This window comes from Gallus gallus, chromosome 20 (genome assembly GCF_016699485.2).
Source record: "Gallus gallus isolate bGalGal1 chromosome 20, bGalGal1.mat.broiler.GRCg7b, whole genome shotgun sequence".
Classification (NCBI taxonomy): domain Eukaryota; kingdom Metazoa; phylum Chordata; class Aves; order Galliformes; family Phasianidae; genus Gallus; species Gallus gallus.
In genome coordinates, this window is record NC_052551.1 from 11599062 (window position 1) to 11618632 (window position 19571).

A 19571-nucleotide genomic window follows, 5' to 3' on the forward strand; every position below is an offset into this window, starting at 1 on the left:
TTTGGTAGAGCCGCTTTAACGTCTTTTTTCTTTTTTTTTTTTTTTTGAGTTTAAAATTGCAACCTACAGAGAAGAAAAGCTGTTTTTGCCTGTGGATGTTGAGGTCGGGAGGTGGCAGTGGGGCCGGCAGGGGGTGTCCCAGCACCACAATCAGCTGCGGGTGGCAGCGCTGCATCCTCCCCCGACTGTGGTGCTCCATCTGTCTCCAGTGTAAGGTGATAAATATCCCCGATTTCTTTATGTGAATCGAGTACTAAAGCAAGGTTCAAAACCTTATGCTATGGAAGCCAGCTACTGTGAAAGAGCATATAGCAAACCTTATGTGTGCTAGCATTTATCTCAAGAAATGCAGAATTCCTGCTGTAACGATGCCTTTATAGTACTGTTTAAAGAAAGCTCACTCACCGGTTTCCTGTTGGCTATTAGTTCGATGTGATTCAAACATATAGATGTTGGATAAATGCTTAGAAGAATGTCAAGATCACATTCTATCAAAGTGATTAATAGACAAGATATAAAATGGTGTTTGGTGTCTTGCTGAGCAGTTGGAAATTGTAAGCAGGATTATACAGAGGAATCTTTAGAAATCCGTTATTCTTTCTTTGTATTGTCTGTCTAGACTGTCTGATCTGTGCTTAGGCTTCTAGAAAGGAGGAGAGGATTTGTAGTTGCTTTTAGCCATTATGCAGCATAACTCAGGAGAGCACAAGAATGTCATACACAGAAAACTGGGTGACCTCAGGATGAGGATGCCAGAAATGGTAGAAAATTACTTAGTATACAATTGTGTAGGGAAGATAGCAAGTATTGTTGCAGCTGTTAGCTGGAAACTCACCCTCAGCAAAGAAAAAAAAACAGAAATCACGAATGCCTTGTGACTGGGAAATGTGTACACTGATCCAAAATTGTCATGGGGCAAATTAGAAGAGAATTAACTTCTCGGCAGGGCCAGCACTGGAACAGTGTGTGGTGTTTTTCGTAGTCAAGAAAGAAGAACCCAGGCTAAAGAGAGACCCCCAGGTTAGCCAGAGGAAAGGAGAGAGTTTGTCCTCAGGAGAGGACCAGGAATGTGAGGCATCTTGTGTTGCGGTTGTTACTTTCTCTTCTCTGTGCTACAGGACAGGGAAAGGATCAGTCTTCAGAAGTCTTCTGTGAGGACTTATTAATGAGCTTTGGGATTCTCAGATAAAGGAAGAGACTGATTGTTATGAAGAAGAAAAGGTACTAAAATGCTTTGGGTTTAATTTGGCCCCGGGTAAGACAAATGTCACAACTGTCTCCTAATATTAGGAAATCCAGAGCAACTCTTTTGGAAGGACTGTGACTCCCCTGGATGTAAAAAGCAAACTTAAATAAAGATGACAAGCATAGCAATAATTCATCACGTTTTCTTACCACTATAGTTCACCCCTTTCCTTGCCTGGGCAGAGACCGGCAGTGTTGCTCAGAGACATCACAATGACTGCTGCTCCCTCAGAGCCTTGAGAAAGCCAATGCTCAGCAAGCCCGACACTGGCTGCTGCTACTTAGAAGTAGTTGCTGTAGCCAGGGACAGCCTTGGATGTCTATAGACTGTCACCTTTGATAATTCTGAATAATGATATGTTTCCCAAACATTTCCCCTTCCTCTAGAAGTTCCTCTAACTTTAACTGAGTTACATCCCAAATTTTTGCTTTGTTCCTGTGAGCTCCCCTGAGATAGCTGTTGCAGAAGAGAAGGTCTGGTGTTGTGCCAAAAGTGGTGTGCTCTCAGGACATGCCCGCTGGTGAATGGATGCATCTAGAAAGGAGTAGTGTTTCAGGGTCTGTTGCAGCAGTAATTCTCAGGCATTTTGTTGCTTCGTGTCTCAAGGCTCTGTGTGAATGACTGCTCTCCCTGTGCAGTGGGTGGATCCCACTTACTTGGCCAAGAGCTGTGATTTTGCTTTTGCTTTAGGGAGCAGACAAACATCTCTCTCTGCTCCCCGTTCATAACCTGGACGCTTCTCTGGTATTAAGAGTCACTTACAGTGAAGACAGAGGGGCCATTTCTTTCCAAGTGTGTTACTCAGTACTGGAACTTCCATGGTTCTGGGGATATGGGTCCTGTCAGAATCAGGTAATACCTAAGTAGAGTTTGCATGCTGGTGCATGCAATATGCTGGTGCATATTGACACTCCTGGAAGCCGAATGCCACAGCTGCTCTGATCTTGCGAAATACAGCCTATAGCAGGCCTCCCTATGAAACTTGGAGACTAGAACTTGAGAGCAAAGAACCACAACTACTTTGGCATTGTGCAAATAACTTGTTAGCTCAGTGGTTTTTTTAAACAGAGCCATCTTGTTGTTATACCTGTTCCATATTTATCTGTAGTGCAGAATGCCGTGGCAATCATGACATTCATTTCTCAAAGTGAATCAAATGAATAGAAATTGTTAAATGCTAGAGTACAATATAGCTTATAAAACCCAACAGACATCAGGAAAGTTGCACTGATTGGACTCTTAGATGCTGTTTTCCTCCTGCTTGGGAAACAGAATTGTAGTCAGCTTGCAATCTCCTCAACATTGTTCATGGAGGAAGCAGACAAAAAATACCAATGGCTGCAATTTAGTTAATTTTATGCTAAACACAATCAGCATTCAAACTGGGAGTTACAAGTGAGAATGTATTGATAGAGAAGCCAAAATATTCTCTGTGAGTAAATGGTTGAAATATTAAGACAAAATCTCAGAGACTCCTGAAAAGCATGTAACTGTAGGGCAGAGAAGATGCAAAAGTGAACTTTGATTCTACTGAAGTCAACAGGGGGTCAGTGAGGTCATGAATTAACATCTGACGTGGGAGGTCATGAATCTGTGTGGTAGGAACCAGTGCAGCACTAGTATAACAGGAGACCTGGTAACAACATTAAAAAAAAAAAAAAAAAAAAAAAAAAGATTTAGAAGAGTCATAGAAGAGTAATTGCATATTAAAAAAAAAAAAAAAAAAGGTTGCTGAGGATCTACGTGAATCGGGACCTTTATATGAATGCTTTCTCTGCCATCAGTTTTTAAATTTGCAGTGTTCCTTGCATTGTAACCACCAACTGTGTTCAGAGACAACCAGAATTTGGTTGTGAACTTTCTGAGGATCGTGTTGACCATTAATATTTAGAAAGGTTATCGGTTCACAGAAGGAAGCCAACAGCTGTACACTTCCTAGCATTCTTCCAACATTTATTACGCTTCTAGCATCCCATTTAGGTTGGTTTAATGCCTGACCTACACTGCAATTGAGGTTAGTGCTTTGTTTTTCCTTGCAGTTCTCCATATGCTGTTCTGTTTGCAAGATTTGCTCAACATAACTGTCTGGTATGGTTTGATGGTGTTTTGCTAGGATTCTTGTGTGTTCAGAAGCTAATAAGGGAACTGTCAACTCAAAGGCCTGTCTTAAAATGTGGCCCTACTGGCTTGGGATAAGAAACACAGAGATTCCTCATCCAAACCTCTTCCGTGGAATTCGTGATGCTGTTTCAATTCCTTTGGTTTCCAGTAACCAAAAAAACCAACTGGGGTCAAGCAGAAGTCAAGGTATAATAATTAATCACTATGAGCTTCCTTACTTATAAGCTGGGCCACACGTTAAAGGAATGAACAGTTCTTATATCTCTTGATGAGTATTTGTATGCATCATTCAAGTGTACATGTGTTTGAATTCCAGCCTGTACTGATTGGTCTATGATAATAAACAGGATAAATAAATCAGATGAAAGTAAAAGCATTGATGTGCTTGTAGAATGGTGTGGCATTAAGTTCAGTGCTGTGACCTTGAGCAGGATGTAATTTCAAAAGTGTCTTAATTATGATGATGACGTAAAATTAGACTGAGGAAGCTGGAAAGGGATAGGAGGCAGAGGGACAAAACAAACTCATTTGGAATGACTTGGTTTTACTAGGATTACAGGCTGATAAGTAACTTATGTGGCTTATGGCAGGGAAGTTGTAAGGCCAGGGACCATAGGTAGACTCCAATTGGCGTGAGAGTAGTGTGCAATACAGATCAGAGCATGGCAAAAAGGGCACATGCAGCTTTGGGGGAAATCGTTTCTAAGGTGAGTTGCTGTCTTGGTGCTTCTTTTCTGATGGAGATCTGCTATGCAGCTGTGCTTGCTGCACAGCTGAGGAACTACTAGCCCTGCTAAAGGGGCTTCTGTTCATCATTGGCAATGCATGAGCTCCCTTGTAAATGAGGGATGGGTTTGAAATGATCTTTCTCTTTGAGGATTTCCAAATACAGTTGTACCTTGTTCTGGGCACAAACTAAAGTGAAGGGGAAGATGGAGGAAATGTGGCTGTGTCAGCACAAAATTGAGTGACAGTCAGGTCTTGTCTGCCAGTGTAAAAATGGCCAGGAGCTCTTTCATGCTGGTTTCTCCAGAAAAAGTCCTCCAAGACCTATGAGATGGGAACCTGCTGATTGCAAATAAGAGCGGAGATCCAGCTTCTGATGGAAGAGTGAACTGCAGCTGAGCTGCCTCCTTCTTCTCACTTGTGACTGAGTAGCTTTTGAAACTCACTTTAAGGCAGAAACAATAAAAGGAGGAGGGCTCTCTGCCTTGAAGTCTATTGGTGTCCTCTCAGGTTTATTTGTTAGATAACATATTAACCCCTCCTGTTCAAAACTGCTTTTTCAAAGTTGGCCCATATCTCTAACCATCATTTTGAAAGAACAGATTTTTGAAAATGCAGTCTCTGCATTATCTTTTACTGACCCAATTTCATCTATATCCAGAAAGATTCCCAATGGTTAATAATTTTTCTAGTATCTTAATGCTGCATCAGTAGTACATAGACTTGTCTTTTTCTTTGCTGCTGTGTTAGGTAGAAATCCATTATTGTCTAGAAGCTATGGCTGAATGGGTTGTTTGCAGCGGTTGTAAAGGCAGTGAGAAGCTACAGGGAAAACTGAACTGGGAAGGGCAGAGCCAAGGCAAGTCACGAATAATCCTAATGCTTATGTCAGACCTGAGCCATGAATGTAGAATGGGAAAAGAATACTTGGGAAAATAAGATATGCACTTGGAACTTTCCCTTTTCTTGAGTCTTTTTGACTGATTTGAGGCTTCTGTTTGACATGTTGTCCAGTTCCGTGTCCCTCTTGGGGATGCTGGAATCAGGCACGATGTGCTTTGATGTGGATTCAAGCCCCATCTGGTAAAGTACCTCCTCCTGTGATTATTTATACTATTGTAATAACGGTGATGAAAGAAAAGTGACTTCTGTGTACTTGTGCCTCATGTTTCTATTATCCTTTGGTTCTCCATAGCACACGGGCAGCGTTAGAATCTGCTTCCTTGGAGTTCCTTTGTTGGTTTGAGCTGTTGTCACACGCTTAGCTAAATACCCTCTAGTAATTTTCTTATTCACATGCACACTTAATGTCCTTAGTCATTAGACTGAAAAATGTTAACCTTGTCATAGTTAGTGACTGGAAGCAGAAAAGTCCATTTAGTTCTCAGGGGAATGAATTCTAATTTTCTGCTTGTCAGAAAATGACATTTTACATATTTTTCTCTTTTTTTTTCCCCACCATTTTAGTGCTAAGTTTAAATGTGTGTGTCATAGGAATAGACTTTTTGTCTCTGCTGAACACCCCAAAAGGCTTGGCAGGTATCCAATGCATGAGCCTCTTGACCAATAGCTACTGCTTGAGCTTGTCTCGTGCTGAGGAGAATGGGAGGTGAGAGTGAAAAGTTAGAAATGAGGGGTTATTGCAGAGGGCACATTAACATTGCATGTCAGAATGCATATTTTTTACCCTGGAAAATATGGATGAAAAGCAGCTCATCTGGAATAAAGCATCCAGTGAAGAAACAAATTATGTTAATCAAGCAGGCTCGTACTAATATTAGTCATTAAGATGTGACACCTTCCATATAATGTCACAGACTGCTGCAACCCTTTGAGAAGTGTGCTGGTTTGAAGGCAGCTTGTCTGTACTTATTGAGTTCACTGTTCTGTGAAAGGGAATAACTTGCGTCTTGAAAAATAGATGGCATTTATGGCAAAGAGAAATAATCCTCCCACAGATTACAGCTGTTCTTTGCATTGTTGTGCTGGTGGTCTTATCTCATCAGTGGATATTTTCTGTGTTGTTTTTTTGGTTGTTGGTTTTGGGTTTTTTTTTTTTTTGATACATTTCCATAAAGCTGTTTGGAGGAGAACATTGTGTGCTGGGAGCTGGGTGTATTTTGAGAAAGAGACCCACTACAAAGAACTCAGAGTCTAAATTGAAAAGATGGATGAAGTGAAAATGAGAGATGGTTATTTTGCTTCTTACAGATGGGAACTGAAGCAGGAGAAGCGTGACTGTTGTGGCCAAAGTCACCCTGGGAGTCCACAGAACTGCATCCTGATCTTTGAAGTCCAATTTCATTATCTGTATCATGTATTGCCTTTCTGTTCCCTTGCTGCTGAGTCTAGATTAAATACGCACATGTGTAGTGAGATAAACATGTTCTACATATGTTTAGCCAAATTCTGACCTTAGGGACATTAAACAAGCTCTCACTGATATAGTTAGGAGTGCTTTCATGAGTGGACTCAACCCAAGGAATATAAAACAGCATTGGCATTTAGTTGATGAAACATCTTCTTGTAGGCTTGAGGTGGAAATGGCGTTTTAACCAACTTGAGCCTCTCTGTGAGGTCCAGAGAAGGCATGCCAGGCCAGTGGGTAACAAACTGCAAGGCTGATTGTCTGACTCCTGTATTGTCTGCACACCAGAAATTGATTGATGATTTGCATGAAGGAAATTAATGGATGCCATAGGCTTTTGAGGAAATAGTGTGTATTTATCTACTTCTCCATATTAAAAAAAAAAAGGGGGAAAATGTCCAGCACAGAGCCCTTCTTCAGAACAGCATGAGATTTTGGCTCACTGGATATGATGATCCTTTCTCGTGTTTGGATGCTTTTCTTATACCATGAGTACTGTCCACATGTGCATTATTCAGCTCCAAAACAACTATAGTGATACTGCCAAATGCACAATGAGAAGAATATAAAACGCATTCTAAATAATTTCAGTATTTGTGTGTTTTGGGGTCTTCTGTGTTCCATGAAATCTCAACAGATTGTTTGCTTGCAGCAGAACCAGAAAGCTGATAGGTGCAGTGCAGAGCAATCTGACCGGAATGCCTGTCCCTGCTGACAGTGACTGATTAGCAATGACTCCAAGGGTATGAATGAAAGGAGAATTAAAAGCAGATTTAGGGAATCTTCTTTCCTTCTTGCTTCTTAAGAGTATAATACTGCATAAATACATCAGGGACATCTTAACTGTAATTTGCTGAGTATGAAGAAGATTGTTTCTTCTGAAGTTAAATAGCACTGATCCAAGGTGAAGGAGTTAGTCCTAAGCTCTCTTGCTTATAGCTAGCCCATAAAAATGCTTATTTTCTCAGTGCTGTACCTTAAACAAATAGGAGGGCAAACAAATGTGGTGAAATATTTCGCTCTGAACCATGGTGTGAGCTGTTGAAATTGATCTTTTCCCATTTGCATACAAGTAACTCAAATGATTAATGGCATCGCTTCCAGGAGAACAAACATCAGCAGTGCTCCCTGCAAGCCAAGTAGTTGTCTGGTTGGCACTGCAGTGTGTTACCTTTCTCCTGGCACTGTGCCCTGGTCAGAGCCAGCTCCCAGCCATCCAGAAGTGCAGGCTGAAGAAAATTTTACAGTCTTGAAGATTCAGGGGCCATCTCCTGGTGTTCTGTGCTACAGGGAAAGAGCAGGAGGTGTTGGAGCTCTCTCCTTCCCCCCAGTCCCTGACCCAGCAGCACCACTGCTGCACAGACCTGTTGTGCCCTGTGACAAAGGCACACAGCTGGCCTGACTTCTCAGGGCTTGGGCTTAAGAAAGAGGGGCCATTTTGTTACCCCTGAGTATGTGTCACCAGAGAACTGACTGCAGCTGGGGGAGAAGTAAGGTGCAAACAATGTCCCTCTGCTCAGGTGAATTGATAAGCAGTGTCCCTTCCTGCTTTCTCTTCAGCCCATGAGCCACGAGGCATTTGCACTAGTCAGTAACTATACCTTGGCTTCTGCTAAGGGACTGTGAACATGCAGGGTTGTTCCTTCAGCAAGCGTTATGCTGAGATGGAAGTTGCACTGCGCGTAATGGGGAGCACAAGAAATGGCTGTAGATTTTACTTAAACAAAGGATATGACTGCTCTGGCAATAAGAGCATAATGTCTGCTTGGTTTCTCCAGACAAGGACTGTGGCTCGCTGTTTTTTTGTTGTTGTTGTTGGTTTTTTTTTTTTTTTCCTTTTGGGCACTTGTTTTGTTTTTGTTTTTGCTCCAGCTTTAAAGGATGAGAATGTTGTGTCTGACGCATGTCAGCAAGCAGAGGAGATTTACTAGCATGGCTGGGTTCGTCTTGCTCCCCTGTGATGAATAAAAGCATTAACCGTCTCTCACTTCAGGAGGAGAAGGGGGGCTGTTTTCAGCCTGTGAGAAGGCTTTGTCAGGTTTGGGTCAGGCAGAGCACAGGGCTGTGTGTGCTCAGAGGGCGGACGAGCCGGGTGTCACACGGCAGCCTGCAGGCACCGCTCAGAAAGGCAAGAGACAGCAGTGTGCGTGTGTGCGTGCGGGGTGTGGGGGTGAGGGCTGCCATGTCTTGTTTTGGTGCAAGGCTGTTTGCTACAACAATGATCCCTCTGGAAAGCAGTCTCAGAAAGATGGATTGAATAAAGAGCAGAGAGAGAAATGGCCGTTTCCATACTCCCTGTGCTGTTGTCTGAGCTGTTACAAGCATTGCTTAACAAGATACCTGCATGGTCGTGATCCCAGTCTGGTACATATGAGGCCTGATCCTGTGGTCATACATATCCAGTGAAGCTGGTGTCAGTGGAGCCATGTAACTACATAACTGAAAAGGATGGGGGGGAGAAGAAAGGATCCTCTTTGTTCTGTTTGTTTCTTCTGCAACGTGGTTGCATCTATTTTTATGCTTTGAAATTCTCAGGTTTATTTCACTCACAGCTTGTCTAGTGAATCACATGAAGCATGGAGGAGGAAAATATGAAGGAAACTGCCAAATTCAAAGTTGGGTCAAACTTTGGCAACATATGCACCTGAGACCAGAAGATGTAGTTTATATTAATAAAAACGTGTTGTACTGCCTCACCACTTCAAAATTTCAGCCATCTTTCAATATAGCTGTGTATCTTTGGAGTACACGTCACCAAAACAGGCTGTAGAAGCTTAACACATGATAAAGAAACAGTAGAGCTTGGAATAGACCTGATCATCTGGCTCACAAAAAGATCCATAAAACTATATATCTGTTATTATAATTTTCTAGCTTACTAATGCAGTCTCTTCGCTCCACTCCAAAACAGTTAAGTGAAACTGGAAAATCCCTAAAGTTTTAGTTTGATTCATTATTGTAATAAGCCTGCAATGGCCATGGGTTTAAAGATCCTTTAACACAAAATGAATTCAGACCAAACCCTCACAAGTTCAGCTGGGTATACTTAGTTTTTTCCTGTGCCAGATCCAAATTGTGGCGAAATGTATGAAAAACTTGAAGCGTTTTCTCAGTTTGTTAACAGGAAATGTGGAACTTTTAGATAATTTCTACTGAAAAGAAGAAATTCACCACTCCTGGGTAAGAAATGATTTTTCTCAGTTGTCCTCAAAATCCTTAGCTTTTTGTTACTGTTGCAAATCAGGAACGATAAACTTAGAAGATATAAAAGGGCAGGTAATTATCCCCGAAGTTACTCCCTAAAAAAGGTATTTTAATGCCCTGTGCTGTCAGGTACATAGCGTAACGTAACATGCAACCTCTGTTAGGTATTTCCGAAGAGGAGGAAGCACACTTACTTTGAGCTCAGTTTTTTTCAGATGCTGTCATTTCTTACAAAAGCAATAATGTGCCAAGAGGTAACAACCAGGCTTTGATCTACAATTTCCTGTGCTGTTGCAAAACACAGTGAATTTTTTGTACTTGTAGAAAGTTTACTAAAGCTGTGTTATGTTACTTTTGAGATCTGTATACTGATTTAAGAATAAAAAGAGCATCAAAGGCTGGAAAAATCTTACACTGGGGATCAGAAGTGATGATGCTTTTTGCTAACCTGCTTTACAACCTTTGGAAGTGGCAGTGTTCCGAAGAATAGATTGCCTCATGCGTCCAGGAGGAGTTTGTGTGTTATAACAAATAGAGCTGCGTCTGCTTAAGCAAATAGGAATTAGAAGTAAACACAACAAGTTAATTTTATGTCTGACCCCATCTGATCCTTCCCTGAGCATCTGGTGCACTGCCTCCCCAAGCGCTGTCTGCAAGCCGTTGTTACATGGCGGCCAGCTGAAGCCAGCTCATGGGCAGCAGAGGGGAAAAGACAAGTGCTTCAGAACCCTCTTTGTACAACCCCCAGTTTCTCTGCATACTTTGTGCTAGCTGTTCAGTGGCTTGACTGTCCTGGGAGAGTTTTGAACATTTCATGCTCTGTAAGGGTATATAACACACAGTGCTCAGGCTGATAAGTGTATCTTACTTTAAAGGTGACAGCATGCTAAGAGTTTTGGCTCTGAGATGAAAAGCTGCCCTGTGGTACTGCTCAGGTTATATCAGATAATTTACTGTTAGAAACCTTAATGAAAATAAATCCACTACTGAGATGTACAAGAAAGAACGGTCATATAATCGCCTTGTTCTGTGTCACATAGCAAGTGTTGAGATGTGTGTGAGCTCCCTGAAACCCTAAGATCAAAAATATCTCCAAGTCATCTGGCCAAAACAAGGTCCTTTTCCAGAGTTCTGTTTCACTGGTGCAACATAAATCAGATGTTAGCAATTTCTTTGTTAGTTCTGGAAAGTTTCTGGCTTTGTTTTGAATGCTGCTTTATGGCTGGTCCCTTCCATGTCTGATAGAGAACATCAAGGGAGTAACACTTTTTATACTGAACCCATCGGTGTCACAGCAGGATGGTATCATTTTCCAGTACAGTTCAGGTTGTTACACTGTGGCCCTATGAGATTGTTTGACAGGCTTTCAACCAGTTAAATAACAATTTGATGGGATGTGAAAACCACAGGAGCCAGGAAGGAGGTAATAGTCTATGAGCAGGCCTTACCTGTCTTGCTGCAATGACCTTTAGGGTTTTGCATTTAGAAACCTAACGCAGGTCACTCCTGGACTGGGCTTTGCTGGATTTTGGTCTGGTTGACAATGACTGGTGTTTGGTGCTTTGTAGAATGTGGAAGAAACCACAAAGGGTCCTTCACTGAAGGAAATGATACGTGTGAATGGGGAGCCTTACATCTCCAAAAAGGAAAAAAAAAAAAAAAAAGTAAAAAAATATAACAAATGCACGTCCTCTGTTTTGTAAAGCAAGTGATCTCAGAATGAAATGCAGGCTGCAGAGTGGCTGGCAGCAGGAACCGGGACAGTAACTTTTGTGCAAGCTTAGGACTAGAGTGGTTATCTATGAGGATGGCTGGGGAATGCAACTTTGTAGAGATGTCCCGTGTAGAAGAGCAATTAGTTACTCTCTAAGTGGCCACTCTGCAGCAGCAAAATCAATTGGCTATCTACATGCTGTGCTTGCTTTTCATTTTGCTTCTCTCGGTATGGTGACTGCAATTTGATTAGTGCTACTTACACAGAATCACTATTCTGCTATCATCTAATCAAAAGTCTTCACTCTCTGATGCAAACTGCATTTTAAGTAAATAAGAATCTTTCAGATTTGAGCTCTCTGTAAAATATATTGTAGTAATTAAATTATAAATAGCAAGAGCAAGTTGTATGTCAGTTCTAACAATGCAGAGAAGAATGCACTGTGAAGGAAAATGTTTTTTTGCCACCCAGTGATGTGGCTGATGAAGCAAGCAAGTGCTTATGAGAAGGATAGTTCTGATTTCATAGTTCTTCAGCTTAAATACAATTGTAACTTAAGTCCCTACTATTATTTCATCATACATCCGCAGTCGCAAAAGATGCGTGGCCGATTTCGTGTGTTGCTGTTGATTGTATACAAAATACACAAGTATTTTTGCATGTAGAGTTCTGAAAGCATACTCTGTAGTTTCCCTTTAAAAACAGCGTGCTAACAAGGAACTAATTTAACTGAAAGTGCAGTCAGAAGACAAGATGGCTTCAGCTCTCTGAAAAATGTGAGTCAGCTAAGGAGGAATTGCTGTTTCACTTTGCTGATGTGAGCCTCAGGCCACCAAAAGCGTGATGAATGTCTACATTAAATGAAGCTTACATTGAAGTGTGGAAGACAAATATCACCTCGTTTCCAAATTTTGGTTAAAAATAATCCATGTAACATTTTATGTATGTTTCAAAACGTCTCTTTCTGCTCCGACTTGCATAGGAGCACAGGCTTAGACATTTGTATAGGATTACATTTCTCCCAACTTTAGCTGCATTTTTGAAGTGATTTAATTTTGTTGTGAAGCCTTTCTCCCACAATATGCTCTGAATTTACTAACACTGTCCCGACCTTGGAAATAGTGTGATATTTTACAGTATGCAGTGACATTTACGTGTGCAACTTGGCTTCAAAAAATAGGTTAATATCCACAAATGAGATGCCAAGTTTGAAACCTTACAAGATGATTTAATAATCCTGTATCAGCAAGTTGGGTTCATGGCTGAGGCAGCTGACTGGGCAGTATGTTATCAGTTGCAAATCTAAAACTACTTCACACATTTTTCAGGTATAAAGGGTCAAGTTAAATGTGCTGGGAAAAGAAATAGGTTTCCAGTGTGTGTATTCTTGAATACCAAAATCTTAAATGTACGGATGAGCAGTTCACAGATTTACCCTATAGGAAGTTAAAATTTTAGGCAATAATCTCTACGCATCGCCCAGATCATCAAAGTATTTCTGGAAGCAATAGTATGTTAAATGATAGAAAGTATAGTAAAAAAAAAAAAAGCACAACTTAATTGTTCGTAGACAGTCAATATTCAGACGTTGGGAATAAGATTCAGCAGTGTCCAACGATAGGTGGTGGACAAAGAGCTCATCGGGGTTTCCAAAATCAGTGACTCATGTGGAGTTGGTTTTCACTTCATACCAACATCTACTGGATATTAGATGCCAGCTCTGGACCCTTAATGTAACATTTTAAACCAGTGGTTGTGAAGCTCCCCTTTCATTTAGCTGGAATTCATGTAATTTTATTGCTACCAAATTACGTATTAATGTTACAGTACCTGTTTATCTAAACCAAAGAAGAATAAAAGGATCTATACATGACCTCAAAACAAGCTGAGGAACCATGTTATATATATAGACACACTTATATTTATATAGAAACCTAGCAATGACAAGAAAGCACTTAAAATTCAAAAATGATGTAAAATATAATTATCTTGCTTTTTCATTGAATGGTTTACATGTTATACTTAGTAGCTAAAGTGCAATTTAGTTTAAATTTCCAGTGTCTGATTCCAAGTAATTCTTTATTCTGTTTTTTAAGTCTGAAGTTGGTTCTGCTATGTATTCTCATTCTTTGGTAATCTTTCCAGAGGATATGATTCACTTCTCCATTATTTGTAAAGAATATGGAAAAAGTAAAACATGGTTATTTTGTGGGCACTTGGAACTGGATGTAAAAAAAAAGTAGGTGGGCTGTTGATCATTGTGAGTCATTTCTTGGGAAGAGGGAAAGAACAAACACTAGCTGCTGACCTGCTGCTATGAAAGCCAAGGGCTTAGTGCTGACTCAAGTACAAATTGATTGCTGCAGAAAACAATGGAGATCTAGCAGCAAGATTACAGAGGAAAGCCTTTTCTCCCTAAGTAATAAGGAGTACAAAGGAATTGCCTGTATGGATTTCTTGGAAACTGTTACTTTTTTCAACAGTAGTGTATTTTAAATGTTAAATGTTAGTTAACTAGAACTAAATCTGCAAACAACTGCTGCACCTACATGAGTCTCCTTCTGAGTTTTCAGAAGTCCTGACAAATCTTCAGGTGGGTGATGAAGTGCGAGGCTGAGCCCTCTAACACTGAGACAGCTGCACCAATAGCTCCCAGTGCAATCCCTTACTGTTAATGAATGTGCGTTTAATGTCAGATGTAGTTTGCAAGACTGTAACACAGGAGAACAAATACTACAGATTTCAGAAAGAATCTATTGTACGTAAGCAGGTATTCATGTGGTTTGCTGTTAACGCATTCCTCTTATCTCCATTTGCTTTGCTAACATCATAGCAGTAAGCGTTGAACAGCATCCAAGGGAACAATGTGTCCATTCTAAACCAAGCATCTTGGATTCCTCATCGCTTACAGGAGGAACCAATTCATACAGCTTTATCTGAGAGTGCGAGACAGGAGTGACCCAGTGCTTGTTCCGATCCTCCTTCAGATATCTGATTGATGTAACAGCAGGTGACAGTATGGAAACGTATTTTCTTTTCTCTCTCCATGCTGTATTGTACTGTGCTACATGGTTGCTATGCTGCTATGTTTGGGAAACAGGATACAGGTGAGATTCCACAAGCTGCTAAACCGAAGGGCTGTGTGACAAACCTTCCAACCAGAGAGAGAGTATCTGATAAACGGAGGGACGCCTGGAGGGTTATTCAGGAAACTGCTGTGATGTTCATGTGTTTATTTCTACACAAATATTTCTGAAAATAGGCTTGCCATAAGAAGTGATTTGATAACACATTGTCTTTTTTATACAAAACGTGTTAAATGATGTATGAAGATGGATGTATTTAGAAATTTTCAGTGCAAGAAAATACTTGCAGGCCAATTTAACTTCTCTCTCTCTCTCTTTTTTTTAAATGAAGTTACTTAGACTTCAACAGTCTGTTTCTGAGTTCCTTCCAGTCCTCACTGATATAAACATTGGTATAAAAAATCTGCAGCAACATAAATACTTTGTAGCGTATTTTTACTTTGAAATTTATGCATAGAAACTGATATTCTGAGCAAAAAAAACCAATTCTGATAACAAAACTGCTTTTTGAAAGTGACTTCATTTTACTGAATGGCCTTTGTAAGCTTTACTTAAACCAGCCAGGCAGCTCCATTGGAAACGAGGCAACTCTGAAGCAGTATTCACAGCCTGAATGCTATAGGTTCCAAAAAATCTGCAGCAAGCAAGATGCTACATCATGATGTTCACACGTTGCCCCGATGATTGTGGATCCCTACACAGGTGTTTAACAGTCCACTAGCAAATGTTAACTTTGGAATGCGAGTGCTTCTACGTGCCTAGCTGTCAGTCAGAGGGCTCACGTGGCCACTTCAGATCCTTGAAGAAGGCGCCTTTGCAGCTCTGGATTTGAAAACAATGTTCAAGTTGGAGCTCTGGAACAGCTGATCTCCAGCCAATAAATCCCTGGGAAGTCTTCGGAACTGGAGGGGATGGATTCACCTAGAATAAAAGTAACATGTAGAATTAAAAGCTTTTTGATGGTAATTTCTGTCATGCAACATCCTGCTTTGTGCTCCGGTGTGGATGGAAATGAGAACGTATAAAAATAGTGAGTTTAAATGCAATCTGATTAATTAATATCCTGAACGCACACTGACTTTATGGAAGATTGCCTGGTTGCATGCAAGTTTGATTTATAATGCAGGATGTTTTATAATATAAAAAGTCATTAGGATAATTCAGGTCCCATTCTGTAGCAAGGCACAGGGGAAGAGAGAAGTTAAATGGCCAAATTCCAGTGAAGTAACTAACTTTCATTTGTCATTCTTTAAAGAAGTCTTTCAGTGCTTCGAGTGGTACATATAACAGGAAATCAAAACTCAGAATTATCATTCAGTAGTCTATATTATACATTTTCTTCATATATACAGTTTTGTTCAATAGTTTTCTATGGGCTTTACGTTATTGGAAGGATTTATTCTTTAGCTTTAACAGTAATCTTTAAGCTACTTGCCTTCTCTAAACAGGAAAAACAGCACTTTATACTTGCTGCAATGTATTTGGTAGCAATGCTGCCATGGAATAATAGTTCTGTGGCCAAATGCTAAAGATATTACTGACCAAGCTGGGTTCTGTGTCTATAAGTACTCATCCATTCCACTTTCTACGTTAAAAGATGGGTAAGCATCAAGTTAATCTGCAACTAATCTCGTTAAAAAGGAAACAAAGCAAAAGCCAGCAGCCTCTGTTCAGTGACTGCTGTGCTTTGGCTGAATCATCTCAGTTGGGCACTTACTTGGTTTTAGCATCTGGGGACTTAGTAGAGAAACACGCAGTAAGAGAACAATGTTTCAGTTCTCTTGCCAGAGTTACTTCACTTTGTTCTTTGGCCAAGACGAGAAATGTTTATGATATTTAGGTGGAGCAGTTCCTCCGAAAAGATAATTTTTATGGCCAAAAGTGCCACCCACCGAGCAGGATAATAAAGGAAATCATTTCCTACTTATGATCTGGGGAAAGGGACTATGAAGAAGCAATTATGAATCCAACCTAGAGAGAACAGATATGACTGCTACCATAAAGCTGAATGTGCAGAAAGACACGTCGTTCTGCACACCCTCACGGTGCAGCAAAGGCAAACCTGGCCAAATGAATTGGATGCTTGGGATGGAACTGCAGAACAAGTGGCTCTCATGGCAGGAGTGCTGCCATTTGATTTCTGTCACGCTCAGCACTTGCTCCTTTATTCAGTTGTAGAAGTACTTGCTCACCTTATCTCACCACCCTTGGAATCCCTTGGAATTTAGGTCAACAATTAGGAATTTTCAGTCACTTTTGTTTCCTTAATCTTCTCCAAGCAGACTACCTTGCTTTTTGTTGGCATGTTCTGCCCCTCCTTTTATGACTGTTCCTCTCCCTCTGTTGGCGATCTAGCTCTATGGTTATTCTATTTGGTGGTGATTCGGACGCTGTATATTTATAAATCAAACACACTGACTCATTAGAACTGACTTCTCCCGCTGATCTAATTTGTGCCACTGAAAGGACAAAGGCATTGTCTCTGCCAAAAATAATACTTACACAAAGCTAGAAAAAATGGCCACATCTTAACCAATAGTTAAAATTGAGAGATGAGGCTATGATAAGCCTTGAAGTAAGGCATCTGTGTGTGTATATTTGAACAGTGACTGCTCAGCAGTTGTAAATGGGTCTGGGCGTTCTTCTATAATAAGCCGTACAGCTGACTGTACTGTTACCCGATGTCACAGAGAGCGGGGGACGGGCTTTAGGGAAAGAAGATGACATACAGTGAAAGCTCTGTGAACTAACAGCCACATCCAAAGGGCACTTCCTTGTTTTAAATGAGTGCTTTTAAAGCATTGCTTGGGCCGCTAATACAATTTACTCTGACCTTTAGCTGAAGGCCCGCCTCTACGAGTCAACTGACTTTAGGGCTTGGGTGGTCTCTTCAGAGAGGCGCTGCTGTACTGCAATCTCAAAATCTGCTTTCTAACCTTAATATATTTTTCCACAGGTGTCACAGGACGAATCCGCAGATGCTCTGGGAGCTGAATCGTGGGCTTTGTTTTTTCTTTCTTTTCATCTTCAATCAACTGAAATAAAAACGTCGGCATTATAAAATGGGCTCTGAGATCTGTCCCGTTCCCCTGACTGCTGCATCTGTTCTCCCTGTTCTCCCCACCTAAAACAGGAGCACATATTGTGATGTTTTGGAAATTGTTATGTACTTACTTCTTCTTTTCAGAAAGCGATATAAATCTGAACTTCAGGTGAAAGGCAAAATGCTGCTGAGTGATTCAACTCTCTTAAACTGCACCAGGAGTCCAGAAAGGGCTAGAAATATATCCTACATACCTTGTATGGCCACAAGGCAAAGACTAAGTTCACCAATAAGAACGCATTGAGTCTGTCAGCTTTTCAGCTATCCGTCTATCAGCACTGTGCAGAGGTGGTGTGTGTGGCAGACAGTGGTTATCACGGATGGATGCTGAAGCTCAGAGGACGGAATGTTTCAGAGGTGCTGACATGGAGGCCTACAGGAGCATTCAAACACCCTGCAATGGATGCAGTGCTTCCAGCTGCATGGAGGGCAAATGTTTGGCTGCACGCAGGGCCTGCACTGATCCTGCTCTTTAGTTCATATCATGGTTCCAACTTAACATTATGTGATGCTGTGTTCTCATACCTAAACATTGGTGAGAATAAACACCTCTCCAAATATTTTGGTTCACTGTAAACTTCTCCACTGAAATTTCAATTAGCTGAACCTTTCCCCCTTGGTTTTTAAAGTACCACATGGATAGACAAAGGGGAAATGTTTTCCTGTCAGTGTGCATCTCCTACTTGTTAGCACTGCTGGGAGTCTCAGGAGAAATACATCAGGATGTGCGAGGTGTATCAATCACCACGTGCCTCATTCCGGCCAGAGGACAGCCGGCACCTCGAGCCCACCTTTAAAGGTTCTGCATTTGCAGACTGTGACCCTGGCTTAGCAAAGCACGCACGGCGCTCCTCTGTGTGCTCAGCGTGCTGTGTCCGTACAGCCCCGTGTGCCGCCCCGCCCCACACCTCACCCAGCGCCGCTCTGCTTTACCTCCTCGAGAGCCGCTTTCAAGAATCCCCATTTGTGAGACCATCTTCTTGCAGTTTCGAGTTCACTTTCCACGTATCGTTTCCTGAAAAGGAGAAACGTGTGAGAGGACTTCGAGGGCTATGTTCCAAAAGCATAAGCCGACGAGCCCAACGACGAATGATGCAAAGCACAGCGCTGAGCGCGAGCCTTCAGCCCTCCACCTCAGAGCAGCGCGTCTACGGCTGTGCTGACAGCTCTGCGACTCAGAGGTCACGGGAGCTATCTCCCACGGGCTGGCAAGGAGTTAATGCACGTGAACGCAGCTCCTTTCGGCTGTTCGTTGTGACACCTGGAAGCGCGAGCCCCGAGCTGCATCCCTTCCCCTGCCCGCCGAAAGGTCTCCGCACCCTCGTGCCCCGCACGAGCGAGCTCCTCCCGCCTGTGCTGGCAGAGCGGAGGCAGAGAGCGGAGCTCGGCGCAGAGGGGGCACGGAGAGAAGCAAGAAAGGCTGTGCGGGCCGCTACCAGCAGCTGTCCTCGGCCACGGCGCTGCGCGGCTCGGCCATTTCCCCGCCGGGAGGGGTCGCGCGCTGCGACCGTTGCGGGGCGGTGGTGCGCGCGCCGACGGCCGGGAGCGGAGAGCGGGAATGAGCGCGTGGCCGAGGCGCGGGGCGGCCCTCCTGCGCCACACACGGCGCTGCTCCGTGCTGCGCTCTCAGCCTGGAGAGCGGTCCTCCAAGAGCCATAGGATGACCCACGTTGCGCAGGTGAAGGGCTGATGAACACCCGCTGCTTCCTCCTCGCACGCACGTCCCTAAGGAGAGCAGGGGAGGTGCGCTGGTGTAGCTAGAACCCCATCGTTTTCATTTATTTTTGGGCGCTGTTCGCTAGGAAAACACGTCAGAGCGAAGCAGGTGACCGCTGCGCGGGGAGCGGCTGCGGTTCAGGGCAGGAGGTGCCTGCCGAGCTCCAGCTGTGCGGGGGGGGCTCTGCCGCCCCGCATTGCCGGCCCTGGGCACGAGCTCCGGTGCTTTATGGCTCAGCAGTAAAAAACCCCAACTGTGCAGGTTGTAAGGTGGTTTTTGTTTGGTT

At 42.4% G+C, this 19571-nt stretch overlaps 2 protein-coding genes across 4 annotated transcripts in view; one reads left to right on the top strand and one right to left on the bottom strand.

Moving 5' to 3' along the window:
- ANKRD60 (ankyrin repeat domain 60) overlaps positions 1 to 12415 on the top strand; it is a 17528-nt gene extending 5113 nt beyond the window's left edge. Inside the window, exons 5-6 of one of the 3 annotated variants that reach the window (XM_040651041.2) lie at positions 50 to 215; positions 6305 to 12415. In XM_040651041.2, the coding sequence (XP_040506975.1) occupies positions 50 to 214 (165 nt within the window). In that variant the 3' untranslated portion in view covers position 215; positions 6305 to 12415. Of the gene's footprint in view, positions 1 to 49 lie in introns of all 3 variants that reach the window. The other 2 variants (XM_040651040.2, XM_040651045.2) reach the window with 2 other exon arrangements.
- A 2182-nt stretch (positions 12416 to 14597) lies between these two features.
- C20orf85 (C20orf85 homolog) lies at positions 14598 to 19301 on the bottom strand. Its single transcript, XM_417493.8, has 4 exons — positions 19005 to 19301; positions 18502 to 18583; positions 17402 to 17500; positions 14598 to 15386 (listed from the first exon to the last, which is right to left on the bottom strand). The coding sequence occupies exons 1-4, from the start codon at positions 19223 to 19225 to the stop codon at positions 15231 to 15233; spliced, it is 558 nt and encodes a 185-aa protein (XP_417493.4). The 5' UTR covers positions 19226 to 19301; the 3' UTR covers positions 14598 to 15230.
- Positions 19302 to 19571: the final 270 nt, after the last annotated feature.